We start from the raw sequence: 15,774 nt of genomic DNA, 5'->3' as shown, positions 1-15,774 counted from the left end.
ACACGCAAAAATATTATTATTAATTTATAAAAAATTTATATTTAAAACAAATCGTTTTTTAAATTTTAATTAAAAAATATTTAGATTTTATTATATAATTCACAAATTGGATTGTTAGCAAATATTTATAAAAAAAAAATTATGTAAATAATAAAATTAGCCACAATTTTGGGCTTTAGTGTATGATGAGTCATGAAAATGATGATACAGTAGGTAAATTTTTTGAATTTATAGAAAAAAATTGTATATACTGGGTTTAATAGTATTTGATGTTGGTAAGGGATAAAGAAGACGGACTTTGAAGAGATACTTAACTGGTGTATTACATGTTGTAATTATTAAAAGATTGATGTGTGAATGTGTTGTGTGTGTATGATTTTTATTTTTTTTTTGAAATCAACCAGAGTGCTGTAGCAGAAATATCGACTTAAGGGGGTAACAGAACTTAGTTTTATTTAGCGTAAAATATACCCTTTACAAATATTTGAATGGAAAATGATAGCAAAAATAATATTTTCGTGCAAAAAAACTACTCGCATGAATTAGAAATATTTTCTTAAAATATCTGTATTTTACAACAAAGTACTTCCCGATATTCAATGAGTACTTTATCTTAATTGCTACGAAACGTCTGATTTTTGTGCCCAAGTAGACGATTATATTATTTTGTCATTGAAGGTACTCATCAAAACGTAAAATACCATGTATTTTTAATTAAATAAAAAGTATTAGTTTTATATATTCGAATTTCTGATTTAATATCGCAGTCGATTTCTAACAGTGTTTGCAAATAAAAAAATCGCCGAAGTGACTCAAATTAATTCCGAAATATAACTTACGTGAAGAAATAAATAAGTTGATTAATAAACAGACGGGCATTTTTATCTAAAGAAAATTTTCATTATTGAAAGATTGTTTGTACAAAGTATCACAGATAACTTCAGACAAATGATCACCAGCAATTCTACATCGAATTTTCGTCCAAAAAAAAAAAAACTTAATTTGTAGTTTTAGGATCCCATGTATCATTACCGTTTGTATTATTTTTTTTTTAATTCGCGGTTAAAGAAAACAAAATTAACAGAGACATTTATATTCAAAGTTCTAACATTTTAAACCAACCAAATTTTACCTAAACTTCCAAGTAAATGACTGAAAAGAGAGTGAAATTGAAACCTCTTACTTTTGAGAGGGGTAAGAGAGATTTTAATTTTTCTGGCCATATGAATTTTAAGAAAGTATAAAATATATTTTGGTAGGGCAAATCTTCCTGATAGAAGTGTCTTTTAAGCGATCCGAAGAGATGAGGTTTAAATTCTTAACATTTGGGCAAAGATACCTTTCATACCAATCTAAATTAATTTTTAGTTATTTTCCACGAAAAAAAAATTTGAACTCTTCCTGGCCCAATGTTTATTCGAAGTTATTTTGATAATTTCTATCACCTCCTAAAGTTTCTTTTACAACTTCTGCTATGATTATGATAGATCAATTCAAAATCCGCCTTCTTATCCTATCGGCATCATATACTATTACACCCTGTGTATAATGTAATAATATTTTTGCGAAAATATTTTTTATTTAAAAGTAATCATTTTCAAGCGATTTCAAGTTCAATTTACAAAAAAAAAAAACAAAAAAAAAAAAAAAAATCAAGAGCATTTTGCAGTAAAACCTGTGTCTATTATTTAAATTCAAATTAAACCAATATCTTTTTTTTAAAATAATGGCTAATTAAGTACAGTTTTGTTTATTTTGTAATTTTATTTTTCTTATTTTTGTTTTATATTTTTATTTATGTACATATGTTTAATTATTATTATTATTAATAAATCTTGAATGGCATTCCTGTACTGGATTTTTTTAGCTATATATTTAAGGGCGGTTATTTGTGTTTAATTTAAAAAGAAAAAAAGATGAATGGACGACTTTTTAGACACATTTTTAAATTACTGCAATTTGATGAATTATTTTTTTATATAGATATGTATAAAATATTTGATTGTTTTTTTCTTTTCTCTTTTTTTTTTTGTACCTTCTCGAGTGCAGTTTTTTCATACTCACACCTTATTTATTTAAAAAACAAAACACAAAAAACATTAAAAAAAATAATAAAAAAAAACAAACAGTGGACTGTGAACATCCTCTGATCGAGAGTAGTTTAATATTTAGCTATAAGTATTATATAAAAAATGAAAATAAAACTATCAATTAAAATGTTGCGTTTCTCTTCACTTCCACTTTAGTGTCCAATAAACAGGGAAATTTTTTATGGATGTTCAAAATGGATAGCGATGAAGCCTTTTGTGTGTGTAAATCCTCGTAAACAAAATCTGTAGAAAACAACAAGTCCAGGCACCATGTTACCTCAGTTCTACCTTGAAGGGGATTGGAAAGTATTCGTTGTGTGTGTGTCATGGTAGGGACAATAAAATCGATTCCAGCGCTTCCAGTGAAAAATTTTGGCGATAAAGGAGGCTGTTATGACTAATTTGCAATTCTTTACATGTTAATGTTATAGAAACTGTCCAATTAAAATTATTGAAAAACACTTATTAATTAAACTTAATGCATTGAAATTGTGAAAATAAAAAATCAAATTGCATAAATATTAGTAAATTATCATAATTATTTATTTAAATTTGTGAGACAATAATATTAAATTTTCAATGTAAGTGATAAATGCAATCCATACAATTCTATAATTCAAGTAGTGTATCGTTACCATGGAAACGCCTCCAATAAAACTCACACACGGTGAGAATAACAGTTTTGGATAAAATTATGATAACATTTCCAGGATTTCGGCGTGATTTCTACAACATCTATGATATTTTAGGCTATGCTGAAAAAATTCTATGATTCATTATTCTAGACAAAACTGATATACTTTTCAGTTCGTTCTGAGAAGGAAGCGAGAAAATAGGTCACCCAAGTAAGTCTCGTATTTTACGGACCAGATTTAAACGGTTCATTGGAATTATTTTTTAGTAAAATTCCTTGTAGATTTTTACGAGGATAAGAAACTTTATTATAGGCGAGATCTCTAGTATTAGACATTTTTCTCAATAGCTGCGTTTAAAATGTTTAAGAATTAGTATTTTTACAGCCGCTTTTTACAACCACGTATTCTGACATTACGAATTTAAAAAACTCATAGTAGACACGAAAATCAGTATACTCACTTGAGACTACACTAATTACAAAAAAATTTATCCCTAGAAAAATCTAATTTATAGTCGATTGGATTACATCTTGATTAATATATGAGCATTGTGTGGTAATAACGTTTATATAATAACAGTTTTACATGATTCAGTATTAAATATTTAATTATTATATCTAATAAATTCTTTTAAAGTTTCTTATTTTAAATAGCCCAGTTAGTTTAGTTTAACTTCAAAAAATTCATTTGTCTATTTTAAAAAATAATGCAAAAAGCACTCACCAATCATATCTTCCAATCCTAGAAATGGAATATTTGGATCCCCATATTTGATAAGATGTAGGAGGGAGAGGCCTTTGTTAATTTAACACTTTTTGTAAATGTTTATATTCAGTGGCAGATTTACCGGGAAGCAATTGCTTGGGGCCCCGCTTGGACAAGGGCCCCAAAAAATGGAAAATTTTGAAAACACATTCGAAAATTTGGAAAAAAAAAAAATAACACATGAAAAAAAGAAAAATCCATCCAAAATTCCATCCAAACTTGACTTTGATGACGTCATTCATCAATTTGCGACTGAGAAAAGTAGAAAAAAGTTGTAATTTAGATAGTAAAATATATTGATTATGCAAAATTAACTAGTTATTCATTATTTTGAAATATCGGAAGGGGGGGGGGGGTATTTTACAATGAGGGCTCCAAAAACCTGAGGTTGCTTGGGGCCCCGTCAGAGGTAAATCCGGCACTGTTTATATTGACAAAAAAAAGTTATTTCTCATTTTTGCTGCTTCCAAAATGAGTTACCAATGGTATTTGAATTTAGGATCCAAACACTCAATTTTCAGGATTGACTGACAGGAAAATTTGAAAGTCATGAAAAATATTGTAGCAATTAGCTTCCATCGCACACATGAGTTATAGGCATGGTTGATAAGTGGGTGAATTTTATATCTTCTTGAAATTTTGATTGGCAAATAACCTCACAAGATAACTTTTATAGTTAGCTTCCGTGATCTAATAACACTCAAGTCAGACAGATAAGGATGAATTTTTGTTGACTTCGAGTTGAGACATTAAAATTGTTATTGAAATAAATACCACGATTCGTCGGTCGTGGTATTTATTTCAATAACTACTCAAGTCAGGTTTGTTTGAAAGAATCGTACATCCTAAAGTATAATTATTCATAAAAGATACATGATTGCACCGTAAATGTTAGCTGCAAAGAAGGCTGTAGAATATAATACAATATATGAATAGAATATAACGACTCAATAGTGACAATTTTTATACCATGCATATTATGTAATATGCAAGGTATACTAAGTTTAGTCCCAAGTTTGTAACGCTTAAAAATATTGATCTACGCACAAAATTTTGCTATAGGTGTTCATAGAATCACCTAATTAGTCCATTTCCGTGCGTCTGTGGACACGATAACTCAAAAACAAAAAAATATATCAAGCTGAAATTTTTACAGCGTACTCAGGACGTAAAAAGTGAGGTCGAGTTCGTAAATGAGCATCATAGGTCATTTGGGTCTTGGGTCGGTAGGACCCATCTTATAAACCGTTAGAGATAGAACAAAAGTTTAAATGTAAAAAATTTTCCTTATCACAAAATAAACAACTTTTGTTTGAAACATTTTTTCGTAAACATCACTGTTTACCCGCGAGGGCGCCAATTAGATAGAAGTTTTAAAGTATGTACTATACTTGAATATCAGTTATGTATCTATGTGTCACATGCATGTATGTGTTATGTGATAAAGAAATCAACACTGATTATGCATGGTATTTCAACAATTAACTCAGTCAATTGTTTGTTTTCACTTGTTTAACTTAAAATTTATTTTATTAGTCATGTATATTTTAGTGTAAATATAAGTAGGATGTATTCTGTGTCACAAAAAATACACAGATTACATATAGTACTATATGTAATTCGGGCAATTTTTTGTGACACAGAGGAGCGTACCTTATTACAAAATACAAAGTTCACGCTTAAAGTGACAACATTTTTTATTATGTTAATTTTAAAGATGGCTCGATTATATTATTCTATGAATGAATCCCTCAAGGTCATCTATGTATCTTATCTAGCCCAACCCAATTATTTTATCTATTACTTTAAGTATCGTGTTTAGAGACATGATAGTTTGGAAGAGGAATTTTTCTGATGTTGTCGCTATTTAAAGATGAGAGGGAAATTTTTATGCCACACTTAGTTTTACTCGTTTTCCTCATAAATGCTGAGCTATGAAAGAGGACGTAACTCGAAGGATATTTGGAAGCAAGATTCAGCATCTGTTTATCCGTAGATGAACGATAAACGATTATGCAACCGCGTGTCTTCTAGGCTGTGATATTTGGACGCTAAGTTGACATTCTTCGGGCAAGACTTACGAAGCTCCAAATTATAAGATTAAGATTTTCCTTTCTAGAATTTGTTGAATTTAAATATTTCATTCGTTCAATATATTGTCTAAATTATTAAAATCAGTGAGAACAATATTTTGTCAGTTCTTACCCTTCGTGGGATCGGAGAACAATGCAACATGCCTAAAGTCATCATGCACGGATGGCGGATGAGTAATGGGCACCAGCAGCAAGACGGTTTGTAATTAGAAACACACCTAGTGAAAATTGATGACGTCATATCGTGAAAATTAACAGTTTGTGTTTAGGAACAGAGGGAACATATTATTATATTGAAAACATCATACCGTAGTGGTGTCATGTTCCTATATAGAAATTATTATACAAATTGGCAAGATATTATGTCATCAGTTTACAGTTTGTATATATAATAGGAATACCGGATAAGGAATGAATCAAGAACATATATATTAAGGACGTAAAACTAGTGTGGGAGGATATAGCCGGAAAAAGGGCTCTTATCTGGGCAAGTCGGTCATTGGGTACTTTGTATTGCCTATCAGGCTGTCTTGTTTTCAATTTTTTCAATTGTTTTCAATCACTTTATTGGTTAATGCGCAGTACAAAGTACGCAGCGACCTATGACTAGTCCCCGCCCAAATAGGCGCCTTAAATTCAGCCACGGGCGCTTATATCTCGTCATATGAGATTATATGATGTCCTTAATATATATGTTCTTGGAAAGAATGATGAAATAATCATAGTATCATACTTACCTACATGTACATCTATAACTTACAGGCAGCTATCATGGCTATCAGTATACTAAGAAAACGCAAGCAGTATCAAATAGGGTGTGTTTAGACCATAGAGATATGAATACGTAGAGCAAGTCAGAGGCAAAAACTTACGATATGCGTAGCGAGGGAGAAGACTGTCAATGAGTTCCTCTGCGTCCTTGTCTAATACATATACTTAAACGTAATATACATGCTATCGTGTATAATTAATATACTGGTTGTTTAATTTATATCTTGGTATAGTACATCTCCCACGAGTATGAGAGAATACGTATGTATACATTAAGCAATGCGTATAAGAAAGAGGTGTTATAGGCATGTTTTCTTGCTACGAATTGAATGTACCTTCGATACGCGTGGAGTTGTACACAGCACATACAGCAGCAGAAGACCCGTCGTACAAATTAAAGGGAGCCAAAGCTACAACACTAGCAAGAAACATATAACATCTATAACACCTCTTTCTTACACGTATTGCCTACTGCATGTACTCTGTCATATTCGTGAAAGATGCCTATGCCAAGATGTAAATTAAACGCATGGTACTTACATGTATACTCAATGTCACAAAAAATGCTCGTTTTAAAACATTCTAAGTGTTACTATTATAACATAACATATGATGCGTATGCTTAGAATGTTTTAACTGTGGCACTTTTTCTGACAGTGAGTGTACATATGATTATAACAAGGGCACAGGGGAACTCGCTGGCGTTCTCTATCTGTATTATCTCTATGGCTTAGACCAACTAAGTTCTTAGTAAACTACGTAAGTTTAATTAAAATTTGATGCGTGTGAATACCAATACACCTATAAAATACTACTAATGATAAATTTTACTATCTTCATATGTAGATGGTAGATAATTATTATATTTAGGAGTATCAGTAAATTAATAACATAAGCATGTAAATATGCAATTATATTCCTGGATTTGACATTTATGAATGCCATCATCTATATACGTCATAAGGACATTTTTATGATTATATTTTTGGCGAATTTACAGTCGACCTGCATTGAGAATACGTCTATAGGGAATTTATTTGTGGTGTTATTTATGTCAATTCATAGATAAACATTGTGCGTGTCTGTCAAAATTGTCAAATCAATCGTATCTGTATGTCAAAATATGCTATATCAAAGAATGTGTTAACAAATTTATTTAATCGATATGTGTTTATTAATTAATAAAACTAATGATATGTTAAACCCACTTACGATAAGTAATTGGTTCAAAGGTTTTAACAATTAACTATGCTTAATAAAAAAATTAACCTTGATTTCTACTTTAAAATAATTTGCATTTTAAATCTTGTAAATTTTGTTTTCACAATGGAACATTTAAGGTACACGGCATTAAATTTGTTTTACTTGAACTCATTTTTTTTAGTAACCATTATTTATTTTTTCAAGATTCTATTTTGTAACATATAATGTGGCAACTAAACATCCAGAACAAGATTTACGTCCCATGTTTAATCTTTCTACGCATCCTAAAAATGATTCAGATTTACCTGACTTTTATATTGTAGCGTAAGTATACAAAATTAACTTTATAACAGTGTAATGAATACGCAATAGAAGATTGGATAATTAGAAGTAGTGTGAAACATGGAAGTCGAAACATGTACCTGTACACGCAATATTAGTTTTTTTTCCGCTATAGTAGTTTTATTTTTGTTCCGCTATAAGATGTCGGTACTCTGTCACAGTGATTTAGGAATATTAATGACGTCAATTGACACCTGAACGCACTAGTGACAAGAACTGCGTTTCGATATCGGAGCACATGAAAGTTGAAAAAATATTATCATTTTCTAAATATCGTGTCTGTTAACAATTGATTGTTCTCGAACCAATCCACCAAATTTAGACGTCAAGGTTACTTAATTACCTTTATATTACCGCCGCTTTTGCCGCTGACAATGCCGTTTTAAAGAATAAGTAACGTATTATTTAATGATGGAATAACGCATCTCTCTTATCTGTACTTTTTAGTTTACAAGAAGTAAAAGCACAACCCACAAGTTTATTATTGGATGCCATCTTTGATGATCACTGGACAAACGGTATTCGTTCAATTTTAACAAGTCGTGATTATGTTAAAGCAAAATCAATTCGATTACAAGGTATCACACTAACATTATTTACTCTTCGAAAACATTTGCTACATCTCAGGGATATCGAAACGACTTATACAAGAACTGGTTTAAATGGAATATGGGTAAGATCAACAATTAGAAAAACATTTTAGATATTCATAAGAGTTTTATGCCAGTAGCTGTGCTGGTCTTCGTAAGCTATTTTAACAGTGGTATTCATCGTAAAAACCGTTCTCATTTTTTTAGGAACCTATTTTTTAGCTCGTCACGAAACAATAAAGTTTTGGTTCTTTTTGCTAATAGCTGTAGTCCTCCCGTCTAGTTTTTCAACGGAATAATTAGGAAAAAATTATTTTTGGTTAAACTAAAATCAAACTCGTTCAAAATTTACGAAAAAATATTTTATTGCAAAAAATCGCGTTTACCACCATTTATTTTTTCGCCTTGTATAACTCGTAGAAAATACGTTTGGAACTCAAATCTAACCTTTTGATAGAATCTTTTTGTAAAAAAATTTCCGTCACAAAATAATGTATGGTTTTCGCACAATTTGCGACGGTGTGCGATCAAAAAACATTTTTTTTTTGTTAAGTGTTGCACTAATACCTCTACATAACAATAAAAATAAAAAGAAAAGCAGGAATGTAGAAAATATAGAATATAGTTAACACTGTCCCATGTTGTACCGATTAACTTTTACAGTTTGTCAATTTCTGCTTTTCTTTGCATTGTCACGGTTGCATCATGCATCTACGAGATTAATAAGGGACTCTTAACGAAGATCTTAACATACGATGAATTTAAATCCAAAAGTGTCAATTTTGTTTGGAAAGCGATTATCTGGGTCCAAAGAGCTCGTGTGGAAACTTTCAATACCTTATTTTCAAGAGAAATGAGCAAGCTTTCGAGTCTTTTTAACAAAGTTGTAAAATAACTTTTAAAATTTTGATACGATTCTAAACTTTATATAAAATTTAGGGATAACATTTCTTACTTTTCAACCATCCGTGCAAAGCGGTAAGAACTGATGAAAATTTTTAAGGCATGGTTTCAAAAACCAGAAGGAATAATTTTTCAAATGAGCAGTTTCGGGTTCAAATTCGATGATTTTTCGCAGAAATACAGCTTTTTAAAATTTAGGTAAAATTTTGTATAAAAATTTTGTTCTTTTCAATATTTGGTTGTGGGTATATCGTCTCTATTAGTGACATTAACGAATAAGTGAGTTACCACCCGATCGGGTTCTTGAGACCTAAATGATTAAGCCTTCTGTGACGTAAATCCCGATTCCAATCTTCACTTAGATTAGGAGCTAGACTTACAGTAAAAACGGTAAAACTATGGGTTTTCACGTGAAACAAGCTCTGGTGTGCTGCTGAAACTCTTAAATGCTAGTGAAACTCTTAAATGTTAAATTACAATTATTTTACGTTAAATTCCAGGGTAACAAGGGTGCAGTTAGCATTCGATTAAATATATACGGATGTTCTATCTGCATTGTAAACTCGCATTTAGCAGCACATGATCATCTCCTACAAGATCGCATCGACGATTACAATTCTATTGTCAAACAACAAGAGTACCATATTAGGGAAACAAGTACTATTTTTTTCCATGAGTAAGTAAAAGCTGAAAAAGGACCCAAAAACATTTAAATCCAGTTTAATTGGCAAATAACAGTTCTCGTGATACTGCCAAATTTTCAAAAAAGTAAGACTGTGTAAAATTTCGGGAGAGTTTATAGAAAATACTCGACCAATGGTCAAAAAAACCCAATTTTTGTATTTTATGGGTCAAAATTACCCTATACACTAAGTTTTATTAAATTCCGAAACAAAATGTTGTTTGTGATTTTTAAAAAGGTACGAAAATTTAAGAAAATATTAATAAGAAAAAAATAATAATTAAAAAATTTCAAAAGATGAGAAAATTTTGTTGTTTTTAATTTTAGGTAATTTCTTAGAAAATTTTTGTTAAATGAACTAATTTGCAGTTAAATGAACTAGATTTTCGTGATTTTTGGGTTGTAGTTACTTTAGTGAATCAATCCAAAAACCGAACAAAATGTTTTTGATTTTTTTGAGTTTGTCTATTAAATAACAAAAACCGAGTGCAAATAAAATAGTAAAATAACCTTAACACGTATTATTTTTCAGCTACGTATTTTGGTTGGGTGATCTAAACTTTCGTTTATCTAATGACGGTACGCTATCAGCACAAGAAATTGAATTACTCATAAAAAAAGGACAATATAAACAGTTGTTAGAAAAGGATCAATTGAAGTTAGTTATGGAATCTGGTGATGCATTTAGTGAATTAAGTGAAAACTTACCAAATTTTCCTCCAACATTCAAATTTGAAACGGGAACATCAACATACGATCTAAAGTAAATATTATTTGGACAATAATAAATGTAGAAAATTGTTTATTACTTAAATAATTGTAATTAAAATTTTTCAGACGGAGGCCCTCGTGGTGTGATCGTATTTTGTATCGTGTAAATAAAGATAATTATGAAAATGTTACATTATTTTTAGAACAACTATCGTATAAGAGTCATGACCAGTATGTAATAAGTGATCATAAACCTGTAACCAGTGAATTTAAAGTGAAGGTACGTTAAGAAAAATTTCAACTTTGTGTATTCATTTTTCAGACTTGATCAATATTAGTGTACAATTTGACTATCGTTTTCTGATGCTAGATTCCATCATACAATTAATTCAGCAAATATGATAGAGCCAGGAGCGTCGCTAGCCAATGAGTCAGGGGGGAAGGGCATTCTGAAAAAATAGAATATGAGTTATAAGAAAAAAAATTTTATAAGGCCATTTTTCTAAAATTGCTTACAAGGGCAAATATAATGTTTTCGCTTTTCTTACGCATGCGACTTCTTGTGACAGATTTAGAGATAAATTTTCAACCTTGAGATATCACTTAGAATTTTAATTGATATCTCAAGGTTGAATGTGCAGGTTGCTCAAAATGGTAGCAGGGCGATATCCCGAACTCATTTAATTAAATATTTCAGAAACTTGTCGTTCAATCGCAAACTGTACCAGATTTTATTGTTTTCAAGGAAACTAATGGGCCAGTGTCAGTAGAAAACGAATAAACTAAAAAGCAAAAGCATCAAAAATATACAATTGTTAATTAATAAAAAATGTTCTTGAAAAGCTTTTATTTCCCCATGCAACAAATTTTTTTAGATTCGCATTTGACCTCCTACCAATAAAAATAAAAAATTTTGTTACGATTTTATTAATAATGTTAATTTTAAAATTTTTGGCAACTTACAGGTGTTTAAAGATTACATTGAAAGATTGGTTGAATTTTTACCAATTCCCATATGGTATTTGGATGAAGTGAATTCTGCAACTGTTAAATTGGGTCTCGATGTTGAAGCTACTTCAAGTGATTGGATTGGTATATTCAAAGTAAGTGAAACCCATCATTTTATTTATTTCTAGTGTACAAAATTTTTTTAATAAGACAGTTCTGCGTAGCTGAAGTAGCGAACTGCAAGAAAGCGCTGAACTTTTCTGCAGGCAACTTTTCCATGCTTTGATCCAACATTATTTATGTTACATAACATGAAACAGTAAAAAAATCGAACCAGAGAACATATCTAGATTAATAAAATATTCACGTAAATTATATGATTTTCGTATTTTAAAACTCGAAAATCTTCAGGCATTAACAGCCCTTTCTTTGACCCTCTTTAGGGGATGTAAATATATAAGTATCTATACCACAATTTGAGGGAAGCGATCCTCGATACAGAAAATTGAAATTAAGTTGAAAGCTTTTTTGATGTCTGAGGAATGGGCCAAGTATTCTTAATGGAGTCAAGAAGTCAAAGGGAAATATCGTGTGACGATTTTTTATAATTTGAAGTTCTCCAGCGAAGTTAACGGCTGGTTAATTTGTATTTATTATTATTTTTAGGATGGTTTTAGCAGTCTAGATGATTATCTAGGATATGTATACGTTTTAAAAGGTTCCAGTCCAGTGGCACCGCCTCGACGAGCGCATAATTCGCAAATTCGGACTACGTATTCCGTTCAATTTCCGGAATCAATTGTCCGATCAGCTGGAATGTATCGATTAGTATATTTCAGTCAAACACCCCATAATGTGGTCAGTGTGTTAGGTATGAGTGAAGCATTCCATATTCAACAAAGAGAAGGTTCTGATCGTAACCATGAACGAACTGGCACCTATTAATTGTGTTTTTTTCGTATTTATTTTTATGACTTACCAACACTATGTTAAATGGTGAAAGGTAAAATAAATAGTTTATATTATACCAATTATTAAGAGTCGAGCCAAACAGAAATTGTGTCTGAATTTAATACTTTTAAGGCGGTTGGGATAATCAATTTTATAAATACAAAAAAAAAATTTATCTTTAACACCAATAATTTTTCGAATGTACCAACAAAACTTAACATAAAAAAAAATTTTTTTTGGTCAATATGTCAAAGATTACGCGGATCATGAAAATTTAACTAGCGGTGTCCTATTTTCTTGTACTATTAATTATTACTTATTACCTATAATTTTAAAAAATCGATATATGAATTCGATGATTTAAGAAGAGTTAAGACAAAAATTAGGAAAACTCCATGGTTGTGAATTTATTTGGCGTATATCTTTTTACATTTTCCCTTTTCTCCGCTTTCTATCAGCTCTCTATAACTATTTTCTACTTTCAATTGGGCGTAAAATTAAAATTCGTGATTGAAAGTGATACTTTGGTTGGCTATTTTTAAAGTTTTCTTCAAAAATTATATTATTTACTTATATTTAAAGTAAGAATCTTATACATAGGACATATTATACGCCCGGCTCTCGAAATGGCAAGCCAGAATGTACCTGGATTAAATAGTTAATTACAATCGTTAAATCATAGGAAGGATCTATTTTGGTTTTTTTTTGTGCGTTCTAAATATTCTGTTTTTTCCAAAATTTCCTTTGAAATAATTGTATTTTTTATAATAAAGATTATAAAATTAAAATTATTGGATTTTAATACTAGGAAAGGCTCTATCTAGCTATAGAAAAAAGAACTCCATTTTGCAACGCCAAAAAATACATAATATTTAATAGAAATGTTGTTTACAATCTTGTAAACCATACGCAAAAGAATATATATATTAATTAAAGACATGAAACGTCCTATTCCGAGCTATAAGCGTCCGTGGCTGAATTTAAGGCGCTTATCTGGACGAGTTTTAGTCATCGGCCGTTGCGTACTGCACATCAGCTCTCTAAGTGGTTGAAAACGAAAGACAGCCTGACGCGCAGTACAAAGTACGCAACAACCGAAAGGACTAGATCTCGTCCAAATAGACGCCTTTTTCCTGTTACTTTCTCCACTCCAGTTTTACGTCCTTATTATATATGTTCTTTCATACACACACACACCATACATATATAAAAGAGTTACAGCACATTAAAATGTATAATAAAGTAGGTACCTTTTGCCTTTTAATTCATTGAAAAAATTAGCTGAGTTATTTAAATTTTTCTACTTGTGGCGCTGGCATCTTAGCGTTAAAATATAATAGATAGTTTTTATCCATCAGAAAAATGCGATTGTCGGAGTAGCTCCCAAAAATATCTTTTTATTTGGTTTAATCGGAATGGTGTGTGTGATTGATGAAAACTGTTCAGTCATTTAAGGATTAACAGGTTTTTTCTAGTTAATGTACGAGCTTCCATCATATGAGAGCGGAAGTGCAGGTTAATGTATTAAACATATCTATTTGGAATAAAATTAATTAAACCCTGCGCTTCTGCCAAATTATATTACTAATTATATTCAATCTTTTTACATTCATTTATGACAACGTAGCACATTTAATTCAAAATTTTTCTTCAGAAATTTAAAAAAAAAAAATTGTCTTTGTTAGCTGTTTTATGCCGGAAGTTTTTTATATTTTACACATTTTACTTGTTTTAGAATTTGTAGATTTGTTCAATTGATCAAACATTAAATTTAGACGCAACTTTTTGTGATTCTAGACTTGTTTTAATTGGACAACATTTATACGCAAGCTTGGCTAACGGATTAGGTTGAATCAATTGCACTTAGATAATAATTTTAGTTGAAAAGCTAATAAACAAAATAGTATTATTAAAACCAGTGAATTTTTGGGAAATAAGTTCAAATAATGTAAATAACATTTATGTCAAATTATATGGTTGTAAAATAAATTTTTAATAAACGATGCGGAGATTTTACCTAAAAAATATAAAAAAATTAAGAAAAGAACAAAAATAAAAAATAGGTATTATTGTTTTGCTTAAATAGCTTTTATTTAAATTTTTAAAAATTTATTGTTATTATTTTTTTATAATAATCTTATATGTGTATTGTTAATAAATTCAATATGAAACTTACGTGTTTTATTATATTGAAATTCTAATGTACTAGTCTACTGTACATAGGGGGGTATGGTTTTGTGAATAACACTCTTACGAAACTTCGTGAGTGGCTTCATTTCAGTGTAACCTACAACGTTTACATTTACGAAAACTTTGGAAATTGGGGCGTTTTCAATGGGGAAACGGAAAACATGTCATGTTTTTACTTGAATGTAAGATAAATGAATATTATAAGAGAGAATAATAGTGGTCTACAAAAATATTGGGCCCTTTGGCGTGACCTCCATTCCCAACATGCCGGAAAAACGAGGGTATAAAAATTTTTCAACAACCGGCAAATTTTTACAGAAATGTTTAATAAATATTAGTAAAATTGAATGTTCATACTGATCTACAAATTTCATGAGCCGTTTTCTCAGACCTACACCTTAAACATGTCAGTTTAACGACTATATGTTTTAAATAATTTTCTATTATTATGTAATTAGATTATAGACATATAAGGAACCTCACTAGCAATTTGCTAGAAATTGCGTGCCAGTGTCTGCCTCCAAGTTTATAAATAATTTAAATTAAAAACTGTTAAGTTCCTAAAACAAATTAATAATAAAAAATAAATAAAAAACCCGACTAGTTGAAGAAAAACTGAAAAGAAAAAGTCCAGTAGTTTACATAGCGACTTTAACAGTCGGGGCTCATTATTGGGAATTTAAATCTTCCCAATAATGGGCCCCGAAGATTTAAATCGGCCTTGTTTTTAATGGACCCCGACTGTTAAAGTCGCTATGTAAACTACTGGACTTTCATTCTTTTCAATTTTTCTTTAAGCCAGACGGATTTTTTATTTATTTATTTTATATTAGACTTTTTAGTGTGTCGGCTCAAAAAAAAAAAAAAAACACCATCTTATACTTGTATTAAAACTTTTAA

At 30.2% G+C, this 15,774-nt stretch overlaps 1 protein-coding gene across 1 annotated transcript; it reads left to right on the top strand.

The window, feature by feature from the left end:
- The first annotated feature begins 7,492 nt into the window (after nucleotides 1–7,492).
- Nucleotides 7,493–14,685, top strand: LOC123293201 (phosphatidylinositol 4,5-bisphosphate 5-phosphatase A-like). The gene is made up of 8 exons (XM_044873937.1): nucleotides 7,493–7,694; nucleotides 7,762–7,881; nucleotides 8,347–8,572; nucleotides 9,893–10,068; nucleotides 10,607–10,837; nucleotides 10,912–11,065; nucleotides 11,751–11,888; nucleotides 12,400–14,685. The coding sequence occupies exons 1-8, from the start codon at nucleotides 7,603–7,605 to the stop codon at nucleotides 12,676–12,678; spliced, it is 1,416 nt and encodes a 471-aa protein (XP_044729872.1). The 5' UTR covers nucleotides 7,493–7,602; the 3' UTR covers nucleotides 12,679–14,685.
- The last annotated feature ends 1,089 nt before the right edge of the window (nucleotides 14,686–15,774 follow it).

Source organism: Chrysoperla carnea, chromosome 2 (assembly GCF_905475395.1).
Source record: "Chrysoperla carnea chromosome 2, inChrCarn1.1, whole genome shotgun sequence".
Lineage (NCBI taxonomy): Eukaryota > Metazoa > Arthropoda > Insecta > Neuroptera > Chrysopidae > Chrysoperla > Chrysoperla carnea.
The sequence above is the reverse complement of the archived record's forward strand: the minus strand, read 5'-3'. Positions and strand labels throughout refer to the sequence as shown.

What these genes read in the sequence shown, in the direction of transcription:
- LOC123293201 (XM_044873937.1), top strand. Translation starts at nt 7,603, where the DNA reads ATGCTTAATAAAAAAATTAACCTTGATTTCTACTTTAAAATAATTTGC. An exon ending in CCTGACTTTTATATTGTAGC is followed by an intron (nt 7,882 to 8,346) that starts GTAAGTATACAA and finishes TGTACTTTTTAG; the next exon opens with TTTACAAGAAGTAAAAGCAC. An exon ending in CTGGTTTAAATGGAATATGG is followed by an intron (nt 8,573 to 9,892) that starts GTAAGATCAACA and finishes GTTAAATTCCAG; the next exon opens with GGTAACAAGGGTGCAGTTAG.